Source organism: Heterocephalus glaber, unplaced genomic scaffold, assembly GCF_053883595.1.
Source record: "Heterocephalus glaber isolate CG9 unplaced genomic scaffold, H.glaber_assembly_v1.0 deba00000546, whole genome shotgun sequence".
Lineage (NCBI taxonomy): Eukaryota > Metazoa > Chordata > Mammalia > Rodentia > Bathyergidae > Heterocephalus > Heterocephalus glaber.
This window is the reverse complement of record NW_028258147.1, coordinates 5917596-5933142: the sequence shown is the minus strand read 5'-3', so window position 1 is coordinate 5933142 and position 15547 is coordinate 5917596. Positions and strand designations below refer to the sequence as shown.

Genomic DNA, 15547 nt, shown 5'->3' with positions numbered 1-15547 from the left:
ACAGTTTGATTTGTTTTGGGGTAAAAACTCAAATGTCTAGAACCACAAAGTTATCACAGCTTTCAGAAAGATCCCCATTTTGTAGATCAGGAGACTGAGGCCCTGGGAAGTGAACTGACCTGCCCAGGGTCACCTGATGGGCTTGTAGCAATCTACTTAGGCCTTTCCTGTCCTGCTTTGCTCTCCTCTGAAGTTAAAGAATGTCTCTTTATCACCTGTGTACTTTTTTTCCAGTAATGTGAAACAGAAAACCAACTTGAAAAAGTTTGAGGAAAAAATGGAATTTGTTGGCTCTTGAATCATGTGGCCTCTGAGCAGGGAAGGGGTGGCCCCTAAAGGAAAATGGAAGTGCTGTTACCACTAGGCAGGAAAAATGAGAACTGTCTACCACTTGGCTCCCCAAATCCTCCCAGATTCCTCTTACAGTTTGTACAACAGTATCACACACAACCTTGAACATACTTGCCAAAGGGAAATGATAAAGAAGAAATAGGGAGGCATGCTGTGGGCAGTCAGCCTGCTCTACCAGGCCTCTAATTTACCAGCAATGTGCTTTGGTTCCTGTTCAGGGTCATGGGCATTGTGTTCCTAGCTTTCAGCCTAACGGCCCCTGTGTTCACTCTTACTTTGGACCAATGTGAAACAGTCCCATAGGATGGGCAGGCAGAACCATGGCCCCTGCTCAGGCTACACTGCAGAAATTAATCTTTACTAAGAGGTAAATTTCAGCTTCCTGGGGTACTCTGAAGGGGCCCAGGGGATTAGGCTTAGCTTCCACCCAAGATCCCAGTTCTTTCACTACTGTGCATCAACTTCTGGCCAGCACCTACCCTAGTTTCAGCTTGCAGTATTGAATTTATCTTTTCCAACTTCACAGAAAATACATTAAATGACATTTGAACATCTTTGATTGAGCCTGGAGGCAGAATAAGACTCTCTTGATGAGTTGTGCCCTTCCCTGGCCTCCCTCTTTGTTGAAGGACTTGTTTTTTCTGGAAGGAATTCACAGATAGCCCAAGAACTAGCTGACATCTCCCAACAAGTGTGTGTGAGATTCAAAATTGTAAGGCAGCTTTATATCTGGAAATGAGAAAAGAAATATTGTTTTCCTAACACAAGCTGGTGAGAGGCTTTCCAAACTTTCATTCCTGCTGAGGAACAGATGAGAAAACTTCAAGGACCTGCAAGGCATTGAGAGACGAAGTACTGTATGAGCAATGGGTAGGACATAGCTCTTGGCCTATGGAAATTTAGAGATTCCAGAAACAATGGAGGAGAAATAAATGTGAGTTCTGTGTCCAGATATTTAGTAGTATAAGTGGCCTTTTCCTTCCCTGCCTGACAGAATCCTGCCATTAAGAACCAGGTGAAAGGTAAAGCCTTCCTTAGAGCCACTGTTAGTGTCTAGGGTGTGTCTCTGAAGCCCTAGTGGCAATTATCATATCATATTTTAGTCAGCTTTCCCATTGCTGGGACATGATACCAGACACCCACAACTTAAAGAAGGAGAGGTTTAATTTGGTAATAGTTCAGAGGATTCAGTCCATGGTTACCTGGTTCAGAAGCAGAAACACCATGGTTGAACAAAGTTGCTTAGTTCATGATGGCCAGAAGCAAAACAGGGGTGCAGCATCAGAGAGGATGGGACAAGGGATCAGACACAGATCCCTAGGTCATATCTCCATAACCCATCCAGAACCGCCCAGACATGTGCTTTATCCATCCCTCAGGTGGATCCCAAAGCCAATCAAGTTGACATTCTATCCTAACTGCCATATACCACTTCACAGAAAGTGTGCTGTCTGGGTCTCCTGCAATGAGGAGAGCAGCTCCAAGTCCTTTGCACATCTAAGCCCGTGTTGAGGTCAGGTCTGTGGTGATCTGATGGAAAACCAACAGGTTGGCTTGTTCCTCTGTCCTTGTGCTAGCTCATGAGCTCCCCGAGTTCAAGAATGTCTGTCTGTCTGGGTGTCATGGTAGTGTGGAGCTCAATGCCTGGGCCAGAAAGATGAAGGAACAAAGGGCCAAGCTTGCTAGGAGAAGCATATGGATAAAGAGGCAGCAGCAAAAGTGCTGGGGACAGAGAGCCCTGCCCAGCCTGGAGCACAGGCAGCCAGGGTGCAGAGGGAAAACATCACTTCTGCCAAATGTGGATTCTGGGTTTGATGGCTTCCTAGAGTTATGCTCAAAAAGAGCTGTGGGCATATATTATGGAGTCACTGTGTTTGGCATATGAAGGTAGGCCAGGTAGGGGGTGCTGTAAGGAGACAGATGGAAACCAGAAAAGGCCATCTGGGTTGTCATTGGACACAGAGCAGAGAGTACCCAGGTGGTGCCAGGAATCCTGTGGATTAGGGCAGATTTGGGTTACATGTCTTTGTAATGAGATCCACATCCAGAGCAGAGGGACTTGCCCTCAGTGTGATCCTGTTTCTGTTGTACACTGTGCAGTCTCCAAATGGGTCTGGCCTTTGCTCCTACCATCCCTTTCATTCAGTTGACACCTGGTTCCAGTTCCCACCAAAGGCACCCTAGATCCCAGGGACCTACAGTGGTGGGGGTGGAGGATGGGGCTGGCGAGAGCTTGGCTCCTGCCCTAGCTGCTGCTGCTATGGCCTGATTCCCACAAGGCACCTGTGGCCTTTGGAAGTCCCTCCCCTTCAATGGCCTGGACCCTAGAGGAGTATTTGCCCTGTACAAGGTAGGCTAGACAAAGCCACGGTAGGGAGGAGCTGAGTGGCCACAGGAGCTGGATGGGGCCAATGGGCACCAGCTTGCTCTACCCCACAAATAAGAAGGCTGGTGCTCAGAACATGGGAGAGAGGGACATCTTGCATAAGGTACCAGCTGGTGTGGCCTCTTGGAGTTCTGGGCCCTTTTCTACTGCCCAGGCAGCAAGCAGGACCACAGTCCAGCTGCAGGTGCCTGGAGCTGTGGGCAGCAGGCTGAGACCCAGCTGTCAGGCCTCAGCCCTGCTTTCTACCATGGCCGGGGCAGGCCTGGCTTATCTTTCTCTACAGCTGCCCTGTTCCCTGCCATGTTATCAGGGATGGTGAGAAAGCGACAGAGCTTACAACTCCCACCTCACCCTCCCCATGGGACCGGATCCAGGTGCAAGGGAGAATACATTCGGGCTCAGCCAGGAGACCTCCATGCTGGGTTTAAAAGGCCCTAGGCCTCAGTCACAGCCTCAGCCTCAGTTTGGCCTTTCCGATCGGCTACAGCATGCTGGGGCTGCTGGTTTTGACTGTGCTGCTGGGGGCTGCCTTTGGCAATAAGGACTTCGTGGGGTAGGGGGTGTGGAGAGGTGGAGGGAGTTCCTGGGGGGAAATGGGGAGTACTCACCCCTGGACTGTGTCTGGAGGAGACAGACAGACATGTGGGCTGGCACCATGCTGGGGCCCAGGCTGGGAGGGGTTGGGGCCCAGGACAGTCTCCTCAGCCCTGGAGAAAGCTGAGCTCTAAAGAGGAATTTTCCGGAAGGGAGGGAGGAGGCCTGGATGGCTTGGGAAAGAGAAATACTGTAGTCTACACTGTGATGAGTATAGCAACAAAACCTAGAAATTTCCATGCTGGGGAGAGCCTGGCCTCCCACTGCTGAGACCTCTAGTGGTTCCACCTACTCAGCCCAGAGGACCCAGGCCTAACCTGGGGTTGCAGGCCACAGCTTGCCCCTGACCTGGGGAGCATTGGCAGCAGGGCAGAGCACTCAGATGCTCAATGCCTTCCCGCTCTGCCAGGCACCAGGTGCTCCGAATCTCTGCAGTTGATGAAGCCCAGGTGCAGAAGGTGAAGGAGCTGGAGGACTTGGAGCATCTGCAGGTCAGAGGAGGGGAGGAGGTCTCTGGGGACCCTCCTGAGCCAGCTGGGCCCTTCCCAGACTCCCTGTAGTCACCTGGTTCCTGGCTTGGGTCCCAGCCTCCCAGCAAGGAGCCACAGAATGGATTCCCATTAGGAAATGACTTCAACCCTGCAGACCCAGATCTTGCTGCCCTTGAGCCTCTGACAAAGTGCTGGGCCTGCTTTCCATTTCCTCTGTTTTATGGTCTTAAAGACTCTTTGTTCTGCTTCCTGGCCATTTCCCTGTCCACACTGCTCTTTGTCCAGTCCCCATAGTTTCCCCTTCTTTCTCTGTCCCCAATACCCATGCCCCATCCCCGACTGTATGGCACCAACTCCACCTCCAAGGCTGGCTTTGTCCCAGCCTGCTGTCCCAGCTGCCATCTCCACCCCATTGTGACAGTACCGGCTCCTGTCCTCCACAGCTGGACTTCTGGCAAGGCCCTGCCCACCCTGGCTCCCCCATTGATGTCCGAGTGCCCTTCACCAGTGTCCAGGCTGTGAAGGTCTTCCTGGAGTCTCTTGGGATCAGGTACGAGACCATGATCAAAGATGTACAGTCACTGCTGGATGAGGAAAAGGAGCAGATGTTAACCTCCAAGGCTCGGGCCCAGGCGCGCTCCACCAACACCTTTAACTATGCCACCTACCACACACTGGAGGAGGTGAGGGCGACCTTGGGGCCACTTCCAAGTCCCACACTCTTCATCATGCCTAGTCAAATGCAGGCCAGCGCCAGGCCCAGCCTAGGGGTGGGTGGCCCCTGCTCTGTTTCCAGGTGGCCAGCATGGTCTAGATCACAGCTCTATCACACACAGAGCTGCTGCAGGAGGCATCTGGGTGCCCGGAAGCCATTAAGGTCATTCTTCCCTTCTTTCCCATCTCAGATCTATGGCTTCATAGACCTGCTGGTGGCTGAAAACCCACAGTTCATCAGCAAGATCCAGATTGGCAACACTTATGAAGGCCGTCCCATTTATGTGCTGAAGGTAACGGGCACCCTGTGTGTACACAGGGACCCAAGTACAAAATCCCAGTCTCAAGGATCGTAACTATGCAGACTTCCTGTGTGGATATATTTGAAGGTCTAAACATCCACACTGGCCTAGGTGTGTGCACACATGTACACACATGATTTAAACTTTGAGGGGACCCAAGTTCTTCTAACCAAGTATCACAATATAAAAGGTATCCTGGGTAGCCCAGTGTAACATTTTGTTGGTGACCTTCTACAGAGAACTGAGCAGGGGCAGGAACTTGGAAGTCAAACTGAGTCATGTTTACCCCAAGTGGGAGATAAGGGCAGGAGGCTAAGCTCTATGGGATCCAAGTCTATCCCCTGGCCCCATGCCCACCTGAGAGATGGCCCCACAAACACATCCTCAACCTGAGATGCTCAGAAAGCAGCTGGCCTCTGGCCTGGGTTGGTTCCCTTTCAGAAGGTAAGATGAGGCCCCAGCTGTGAAGTTACCACTTGCCCATTTCCCTGCCTCTTCTCCAGTTCAGCACTGGAGGGAACAATCGTCCAGCCATCTGGATTGACACAGGCATCCATTCCCGGGAATGGGTCACCCAGGCCAGTGGGGTCTGGTTTGCCAAGAAGGTAAGGCTGGAAAGGTGAGGAGAGCTCTCATTTGGTGGGGCACTGAGTATAGGGCCCACAGAAGCTCAGGCTTCCCCTTTCCCTCCTCAAAGCAGTGACCACAGCGGGAAGCCAGGGAAGGTATCCCTTGCTGTAGCATGGCAGACATCTGGCTGGCCTGCTCTGCCCACTCTCCTCTCATCCCTTTCCAGATCACTGAAGACTATGGCCAGGACCCAGCTTTCACTGCCATTCTTGACAACATGGACATCTTCCTGGAGATTGTCACCAACCCTGATGGTTTTGCCTTCACCCACAGCAAGGTCTAGATAGCCCTTCTGTCCTCAAGGAGAGCAGGATGTGCCTCTGAGGGCAAAGGGTCAAGCGGGGGCAAACACAACTGTCTTCCTGGCCTGGGGATTGTCAACCTGGGCACTAGAAACACTTTATGTGGTTGACTCTTTGTTGTGGGAACTTCCTGTGCCTGTTGGGTATTTAGCAGAATCTTGACTTCCTACCTATTAGATGCCAGTAGTACCCACTCTGCAGTGGAGACAACCAAAAATGTCTTCAACCACTGCAAAATGTCTCAAAGGGAGATTCTTGGCCCTATTTGAGATTCACCACCGCAGACTTTACCTTCTAGTCCTACTTCTGTTTTCGCAGTAAAGACCACATCTGATTCGGTACTCGTGCTGTGAGTTAGCTGAGTTAGTTACCTTTCCTTCTGCAGAATCGCATGTGGCGGAAGACTCGATCCCTCACAGCAGGCTCCTCCTGTGTTGGGGTGGACCCCAACCGGAACTGGGATGCTGGCTTTGGGAGTAAGGCCCAGTGTGACTTTGTGGGCAGGGATGGGACAACCTAAAATGGCTTTTTATCCACTTTTGCCCCAGCAGTGAGGGGAGGGAAGAGGGAAACAGCTTTGCCTCTGAGGCTTTCAGAGCTGGAGGCAGCATGCGAAGATCTGGGCCCTTGGCTGTAAAGAGCAAGTTCCTCAGCCAGATGGAACTAAGGTCGGAAAGCCCATGTCAAGCTTTTTTGACTTCACTTCAGCTCCTCTCATCCTTGGCCACAGACTGTAAAGACCCATCTTACAAATCTAGTTGGGAGGGGGGCAGGATTATGAGAGGTTATATGGCCTTTCCCTGATCCAGGGATGGGTCTCCCAGTGCTCTACCTCCCCTCAACTCCATGAAAAGAAATGGGAACCACAAAGGCCATACCCTAGGGTCAGGAAATGTCAGCTATACCTTCACCCCTCCCACAGATGGTGGATCCAGCAGCAACCCCTGCTCAGAGACATACCATGGCAAGTTTGCCAACTCCGAATCAGAGGTCAAGTCCATCGTAGACTTTGTGCAGAACCATGGAAATATCAAGGCCTTCATCTCCATCCACAGCTACTCTCAGCTCCTTCTCTACCCCTATGGCTACAAAAATGAAGCTGCCCCTGACAAGGAAGAGCTGGTGGGTGCTGGTCCCTGCTTGCCCTTCATCCCAAGGGCAGCTTTGGGCTGCTTGGGGTTTTAGCCACTCAAGCTGCTTGAGGGCTGAGAGCCTATGTATGCCTGGCATGCCCTTTCTTCTTTGGCCTCCTGACTGGCAGGGTGAACTACCTACACTTTCTTTTTGGAAAACTGAGGCACAAAGTCACTTCTGTCACATGACAGAACAAGGGGCTAGATTCTGAACTTGTGGCACTATACTTGGAAATGTGGTATGACTGAAGGGCAGGGAAGTGCCAGCCAGTTATCCTGTAGGGACAGAACACCATGGCACTGTTTGAGCCCAGGGCTGACCTGCAGGCAAGTGGGCTGGCAGTGGAGGGGGGCACTTCTGCAGGTACCTCCTGCTGGACCACCCTGCCAGCTCAGGCTACTTTTGCTTGGTGTTTGCTCTAGGATCAGCTGGCCAAGTCTGCTGTGACAGCCCTTGCTTCTCTGTATGGGACCAAGTTCAAGTATGGCAGCATCATCAAAACAATTTGTAAGTAGCCACATGGGCTCTCTGGGTAGTTCCAGGACCAACACCAGGTGGCTCTTCCTGCCACAGGAAGAATTCCTCATGGAAGGAAGTCACCAAGGATGCCAGACCTGGTGGCATGGGTGTACAGAAAGGCCCTCAGTGTGTAGCACCTGCTGGCTTGACCATTCGGAGGGGTGGGCAGTGGCTCTTTTTTTGACATGAACTCTGCCTTTTGATACTTTCTGAAGAGCCTGTGAGCCTCTGAGCATTGTTCTTATCTTGGGGTCAAGTTCAGCTTCATGCACAGGTAGTGTGGAAAATCCTGCTGGAACTTGTGGACCACCAAACAAACAAACAAGCACTTCTCAATGCCCTTTAATTGGGGAATAGACTATTCAACTTCTCCCCACTTACTTACACTGTACATTCGATACCTCTGGGAACAGCATTACTACATCAAATTGGAATTCATCAGCAAATGTTTATTGAGCATCCAATCTGCACCAGGCCCTGCTTTGTGTGCCTGAGATACAGCTGTAAACGAAATAAGCAAAGATTAGGAAAGGGAGGGAAGGAGGGAGGGAGTATGACACTGAGCTTAAGAAAACGGTAGAATATGTTAGGTGATAAATGCTGGGGAAAAGCTCACACCAGCACAGAGCAAGGGGATCTCAGAGTTACCAAGGTTCAGGTTAAATATTGGAGTAAGGGGCAGGAGGTTGAAGGGCAGCCTCAATGACAGATGGGAATTTGAGCCAGTGTTAAAGGGGGAGCCAAGAGGCTATCTAGCTAGGGAAGAGCCCTCTTGGCCAAGGAACTTTCTAAAATAAAGGCAGCCTTGTGGATCTGGCCTGTTGTGTTTGGGAATAGCCAGAAACCTAGTGTGGCTGCATCAGAATACTGGAAGGAGGAGTGGGTATAGTGACCAGAGGGGTACCCCTGCATTCTTACCTTGTGTACTTCCTGGCTGATGCAGCCAGGTTTTAGGGGATGCGAAGGTCACAATCTTACCCAAAGATGACCACATTTTGGATCCTAGGCCTTCTTTAGTAGCTGTTTCAACCCTGGTTCAAATGTTTTGTGCTGCATTCAATTAAATTCTAACATAGGGCCCGGCTCCCGGTCCCCAACTCAATTTGAAAACGGCTTCGGCTTTTTTACATCTTATTCCCTGCAAGCCTGGGAAAGTTTCCTCATGGAACAAAGACACAGGGCTTTTGCTTTGATATGGAATCTTTGTACTTTACCCTGTAGACCAGAGCCCGGGGTAGGGGTGGGGGTATCAAATCTTATCACCCAAACAGGGAACTCTGGTAATTCACAGGTGTCACTGAGGTGACTTGGACAGCCTTTCCCAATGGTACCCTCCGGTGAATAGGGCAACCATCTCTGGTTTCCTCTTTGGGCCTCTTGGCCTTAGATTCATGGGAGTTTCTTGGAAACCAGGCTGCTTGGTCAAGAGCAGACTTTGGTAGACACCGAATCCACTTGGTGTTACACAAGGCCCCAGGCTTTGGGCCTCTAAATTGGCCCCTGCAGATACTTCCAAAGTGGTTGACCCTTGCTTTTCTCTGTTTTCACTCCTGCCCTAGATCAAGCTAGTGGAAGCACTGTGGACTGGACCTACAGCCAGGGAATCAAGTACTCCTATACCTTTGAGCTTCGGGATACTGGGCGCTATGGCTTCCTGCTGCCAGCCTCACAAATCATTCCCACAGCTAAGGAGACATGGCTGGCACTTCTTACCATCATGGAGCACACCCTGAATCACCCCTACTGAGCCAGTCCTTTGGCACCTTCCTCTTCCTCCTCTCTAGCCCCACCCAGCCAACCCAATAAAGTTTGAGTGCACAAAGAGCAGAATCTTGGGGCTTGTGTATGGAACAACTGTGGTGTGTCCAAGCTTTTCATGCTGGGGCAGGAGTGTTTGAGTTCCCACAGGCCTCACTGGAAATGTGTGGGTGGCTGGGCTAGATCACTCCTAAACTTCCCTGGAAGCTTTTCCTGTGAAGTTCTATCCAAGTGGCATTTATTTTATTTTTATTTTTTATTTTTTTGGTACCGGGGATCAGGTCCTTCTGCTTGAGGCAGGCGGTGCAACCACTGAGCTAAATCCCTGGCCCGAAGTGGCATTTATTTTAGCTAGACCATCCTGAGCTCAGCTGGCCAGTGGGGCAATTTGTTCAGATCTTAGTAGCGGGCGGCAACCACAGCTGCAAATCGAATGCCCAGCCCCCAGTGGCAGCAAGGAATTCAGCATGTGCAATAGCCTAGCAACTGGTTCTATCTGGTCATCTTTAAAAGCAATAACCTGAGAGTATGAAATATAATAATCCTAGTGGCCACCTCTGTTCAAAATAGATGTTGCTGCCAAATAAAACAAATTACTATAAAGCAAAATATGGCCCCCCACTCCTGAATTACATTGGCAGAAAATAATTGGGTGAAATGAAATCATTTACTGAAGATAAAGAATATATGTCAAGCTCAGGACATTTTATTAATTGTGTTATGAAGGCTTTACCTTTAGGGGTTGAAGTGGTTCCCTTTTCATTTGTCACATCCTTCCAAGCATCCCCAGTACATCTCCTCTGCTCCTCTTGGTGTACACCCCCCCTTCCTTCCCATTCTCCTGTCCACCCCTTCCATGGGTTCCTTCCCTTGGCTTGGTGATCCTGAGCCTGTGACAGTACCACAGTGGCTAACAACACAATATGTGGGCTATGCAGTGTCCCAACTTTTTTTTTAAAGCAAACGTCTACGTTTTGTTTCTTCTTCTGTATTTCTTGGGATGTGAATGAAAATGGTGCAGGGGGTCACTGCCATGGAAGTTGCTGGGAAAGCGGAAGAGGGTGAACTGACCATCCCTTTGGGGGACTGGGTGAACATGGGGCTTCCTCTGTATTGGCCAGCTCAGATTTTCAGATGTCTCCAGCTCTACTGACTCTCTTGTCTTTTCCACCTAAAATAGACCCAAGGTCAAAAATGATTCCACCCCTTTTTAAGGGACATGAGGGAGTTTTCATCTTGGAGTTTTATTTTAATGTGATTTTTGCTACCAAAAGTATTTGTTGTTGTTGTTATATTGAGATAGGGTCTTGCCTGTGTAGTTTAGGCTGACCGTGAACTCTGTAGCCCAGGCTGGCCTTGAACTTACCATCCTCCTGTCTCACCAAGTGCTGAGTTTATAGGCATGGCCACCATGACTACCAAACACTTTAAAAAATAAAAAGGATGAGGACTTTGTTTCTCTTTTTTCCTTTTCTCATATTTATGAGGCGATTATACAGAGTATACATAAACTTCCACATACCAAAATTTATGAGATATGATAAAAAGGACTTAACAGAAAGATGGACTAAGGAGTTGATAACATTCTCTTCATGTTATCTTTAGGAAAACATTTCCTCTCCATCCACAAAACAAGAGATTATAGATAAGCGAAGCCAATTTTAACTGCTTAGTTTGGCATAGTAGGAAGCTGATCACCATTTGTTTAATAAAGACTAATGCAAGTTCCATATTTCCACAGGATTGCATTGTTCACCACTTAATCTCCCCTGCTTGAAAAGTCCATAACATTTAGTAATAACAACAATAATAATAAATATATTAAATGGAGATACTGAAGTTAATACTTATTTAAAAATGTCCAACTGTGGGAAGAGCTTTAATTTTGTGTGTAGATACAAATTTTTTCAATACATATAGCAGACACATATTTTACCCAATCTATGGGAAAATTTTTAAAAATTTATACATATAGCTAAAAGACAATTTTAGAAAATATTGCAATTTATATGAAAATAAGTATTAGTACCTTGAGGGGTTTAAAAGTAAAAAGTTTAAAGAAAAAGATTAACACTTTAAAAGAAAAATAGGCAATCTTTCCCACCAAAGAAACAGAACAAGCCAATAAATGTATGAAAGATATTGATCCTCAGTGATTTCTTGTATATTAAAGGAAAACAAATATTATTTTTCTCTCATCAGATTAGCAAAGAATAATAAACTAATGACTCAAGGTTATTAAGGCTATGAAGAATAAGAACAGTCATATACTGCTGCTAGGAGGGAAATTGTACCATCTTTCTGGAAGGCAGATTTGGCAATATAAATCAAAATTTTAAATGTATTGCCTCTTTGGCCCAGAAAATCCACTTGGAAGAATTTATTTTATAAAAATATTTGGACAAATTTAAAAAACATGTATGCATGAGATTGGAATAGTAAAAAGCCAAATAAATAAAAAGGAAAAAAAACCCTAAAAAATGATCAGCAAGGGTACCAATGGGACACATCCACATGATGGTATGTCATGAAGCCATGAAGGTTTGTTCACGCAGAAAAATGTTCACAGCAGATAAAGAGAAAGAAGCTGGTTACAACTATATTGTGGCAATCTTTGCATAATTCTATAAATTTACTAAAAATCATTCATAGTACACTTAAAGTGGATAAATTTGACAGCAGGACTTACACATCAATTTTTAAAAAAAGTTTGCTACAAAATAGTATGAATTCCATTTTTTAAAACACACACACACACACGCACGCACACGCACGCACACGCACCCCCCCCCCAATACCTGAAAGGACAGATCCCCCAATAATACCTATGGCTACTTTGGGGAGTGGGGGTAGATTTGCTTTCTATACATTTGAGAATTTCTTCCAATGAGCTTTTCTATCAGCTTTTTCTTGGGGTGGGGGGCAGCTAGCTGAAACACACCAGATGATGAACGTGCTTGTAAAGTTTTAAACATCAGCTTTCTATCAGCATCAAACATCTAAATAACCATCTTTGTTCAGCTTCTTTTCTAAAAAATTTGTCTAACCTTATATCTTCTGTTCTGGCATCTTATTTCACCATCTTTCCCAGAACACTGTAGTTTATCTTCAAAAAAATTTATGCTCCAGATTGCGGGAAACAGCAGTGTTACCACCAGGGTAGGGATTCCTCAGTCCTTGGTGGGGGTGTTCCTAAGCACTTGGTAGTGGGAATTCCCGAGAGCCCTTTCTGCTCACTTTCTGTGCACATGCACTTCCCACTGCAATAATGGGAACCGACTGTGCCAACACCTATTCTCCAGGGGCCCTCAAAGATCTTTTTTTTTTCTTCCAACTTTATTAGTTCATGTTTGCAGTACATAATGTTTACATTCCTCTTATAGGGTAGATGCATGTGCTTAACATATTTAATTTTTTTATTCCCCTGCCGCTCCCCTCCCCCTATCTCTGGCTCCCCTCCCATTGGCAAAAGATCTGCCTAAAAGATCTTAATTTGTAAATGAGCACATTTTACTTCTTTCTTAGACCATCACAGGTGGTGTTCAATGTGGCCAAGGGGCCACTAGTGACCCAGGACAATCCTCAGGTAGACTCTGAAATTAACACTCAGCTATGCGTGTCTAGCTTTTGGCTTTAGCCTGAGGTTAAAACTGAAATGCCATCAAATACAATCCAGATATGACCTCACCTACCCCTCATCCAGTGCACAGCCAGTCATCATCCTGGCAATCCTTTTGCAAGGGCAGGTGGGACCAGGCGGATGTGACTATGCATGAGGGCTCTTGCTTGGAGGTTTACAGAACATCATTCTGTGAACATACGAAGACCCAGACACTACTTAGAGAAAAATGATATGGTCAACCTTAACATTCACAGTGGACAGGCCAAAGAAGAGATCAGAAAAACACAGACCACCCATCAAATCTGAACAATCCTCAAAAGGTACTGAATCCTTTCTCAAAGCTTTCAGGATCTGCATTAATTTGGCAACTAAAACTGTGAGCATTGTCTAACAATCCCAGGGATGGAGAGTGCTGAGTGTTTACTGGCAAATTGGCGGGGGGGGGGGGGGGGCTGTGATTAAAAGTCTCTGCTTAACCACAGATGTGTCAGCTCCATTTTCAGAAGGGCCTGGTGGAGAAAGGGCTGTGGCAAAGAGGTTTGCCTCTATTTCCCCACGAAACCCAGGCTTGTGGCCAATTCTCACAATCTATGTTTCAGTCTACATCAGAAACACCATCCCACAGGAAAGAAGAGATCAGACAAAAATCATATAGCAAAATGGTTTATTGAATGTTCAACCTATCAGGAAAACAGCCTACATTTCCCTTCCTAGATCTAGTAAAAAATCTGTAATGCTCGTTCTTTAAGTAGCTCATGAAGTGTCCACTGGCAAACAAAACTAGCCTCAGAAGCTCTGGAACAGCTGTCTTCAAGAAAGGACACCAGACACAGACTGTGGAAATACATATTCCTGGGAAGAGGTACTTCAGTTCCCGAATTTTCATTTCCTTTTGTGGAAGCAGGAAGGTTTTCAATGGAATCTCAGTGACTAGGGGGTAATGGAAGCCAAAAGCAAGGGGAAGTTACATTTTCATTGGTAGAGACCTCACCCAGGAAGAACGAATACAGCTGTGTCTACCCAGAGAGGGAAGAAGTGAGTGCTTACAGGAACACGCTCTGCAGCCACCAGATCCGGGCTTCCCATCATCTACTCAGTGTCTAAGGGTGACTGCTTCATTTCCACCCAGACCTCAGTCTCCTCATCTGAAAATGGAGATGCCTGCCTCATAGGACTGCTGTGAGAATTAAATGAGTCAAAACATACAATGGAAAATCTAGGAGCACTGCCTACCACACAGAAAGCTCTCCCTAAATGCTTGCTACTATTATAATGTGGAAACTTTCAAGATATGAAACAGAAGAGAAAAATAAGCCTCTCTCAGATGGGGACTGCGGACCACCTGCACTTGATGAATCCTGAAGGCTACTAGGGGGATAGTGAAGACAGGCCGGCAGGTGGCAGCCAGCTAGGGTAGTAACATCCCGACTACCTCCCTCCAAAACCTCAGAGCTGTGAATGTCTAACCAAAAAAGCAGGATGTACAAGGGTACCCCAGATAACAAGCTTTCTGAGTTTCCAGAATGGCAGGCTGGCACTGAGTGGCCACAGCAACGGGATCATATCCACACTTCAGTCTTGACAGTTCAGTTCGTTTATGCATGAACACTTATTTAAGGCCACTGTCACAGAGTTGGTGATGTGCATCGTCTGGAAGCTTTTAGTCTAAACAGTTTCAAAGGAAGACATACTGAAACAACGAAGGCTGGGTGTGGCAGTGCATATGTAATCTCAGCACTGAGGAAGCTGAGGCAGGAGTATTGCCATGAGTTCCAGGCCAACCTAGGTTACACAGTGAGTTCAAGTACAGCCTAAATTACATAGCAAGACTCTGTCTCAAAAAACAAACAAAGAAACAAAACAAAAAAACAAATAAGCTACACAGTCCACCAGTCAATAGGATTTAATAAGCGACCTCTGTGTATCACGCATTTTACCAGGTGCCGCAGGAGGTTATGCAGGTGAAGAGAATTTTCTTCTGCATTCAGAACAAAGAAGAACAGCACCAGAGAGTGAGAGACAATGAGACAGAGTGACAAATGCATTTTGTGAACACACACAATATATCGCTGAGCCCTGTTCTGTCAGAATTCAAGACAGACAGATTTTTGCCATAACCTTTTCAAAAATTTTATAACTGGCCCAGGTCCCAATTTATGGACTCCATGGTAATAACTTCAATAATTACTACCATCTAAGGAAGTATTACTACCCAAATGTATTCTGAGCAATTTGGAGGCACAGGATGTCTTATTTATTACTTTTATATGAAAAACATGTTTGTTAATTAAAATTAATTGAACTGCATATAAGTATTCAACGTTCCCAACATAATTAAGTGCTAAATTATAATCTACATTTCTGATGGTTCTTTTTTTTTTTTTTTTTTTGGTACCGGGGATTGAACTCGGGACTTTGGGCACTTGAGTCAGGTGCCAGAACTACTGAGCTAAATCCCCAGCCCATTTCTGATGGTTCTGGAAACAAAAAGTATTATGGGAATTACAACTTTAAAAGAATTTTGATAATAAACACACATTAAAAATACTGAGAACAGGGGCTGGGGATTTAGCTCAGTGGTTTTGCCACCTGCTGCGCAAGCCCAAGGACCCGAGTTCGATTCCTGGTACTAAAAAAAAAATACTGAGAACATTTGGAATCAACAAAAGGCTCTGTATGACTATCTTCAGAATACAGCAAGAATGTAGTCTTGGATTTAAATCCAAGTGGACAGAAATTAGTTA

The 15547-nt window shown here is 46.8% G+C and overlaps 1 protein-coding gene across 1 annotated transcript; it reads left to right on the top strand.

The window, feature by feature from the left end:
* The first annotated feature begins 3153 nt into the window (after window positions 1-3153).
* Window positions 3154-9254, top strand: Cpa1 (carboxypeptidase A1). The gene is made up of 10 exons (XM_004856331.3): window positions 3154-3290; window positions 3741-3822; window positions 4266-4505; window positions 4728-4829; window positions 5342-5443; window positions 5635-5745; window positions 6156-6246; window positions 6693-6892; window positions 7327-7411; window positions 8983-9254. Exons 1-10 carry the CDS (start codon window positions 3226-3228, stop codon window positions 9168-9170), a joined length of 1266 nt encoding a protein of 421 aa, XP_004856388.1. The 5' UTR covers window positions 3154-3225; the 3' UTR covers window positions 9171-9254.
* Window positions 9255-15547: the final 6293 nt, after the last annotated feature.

Coding starts and splice junctions, on each gene's coding strand:
- Cpa1 (XM_004856331.3), top strand. CDS start 3,226: ATGCTGGGGCTGCTGGTTTTGACTGTGCTGCTGGGGGCTGCCTTTGGC. Junction 5,746..6,155: donor TTGCCTTCACCCACAGCAAG/GTCTAGATAGCC, acceptor TTCCTTCTGCAG/AATCGCATGTGGCGGAAGAC. Junction 6,893..7,326: donor CCCCTGACAAGGAAGAGCTG/GTGGGTGCTGGT, acceptor TGTTTGCTCTAG/GATCAGCTGGCCAAGTCTGC.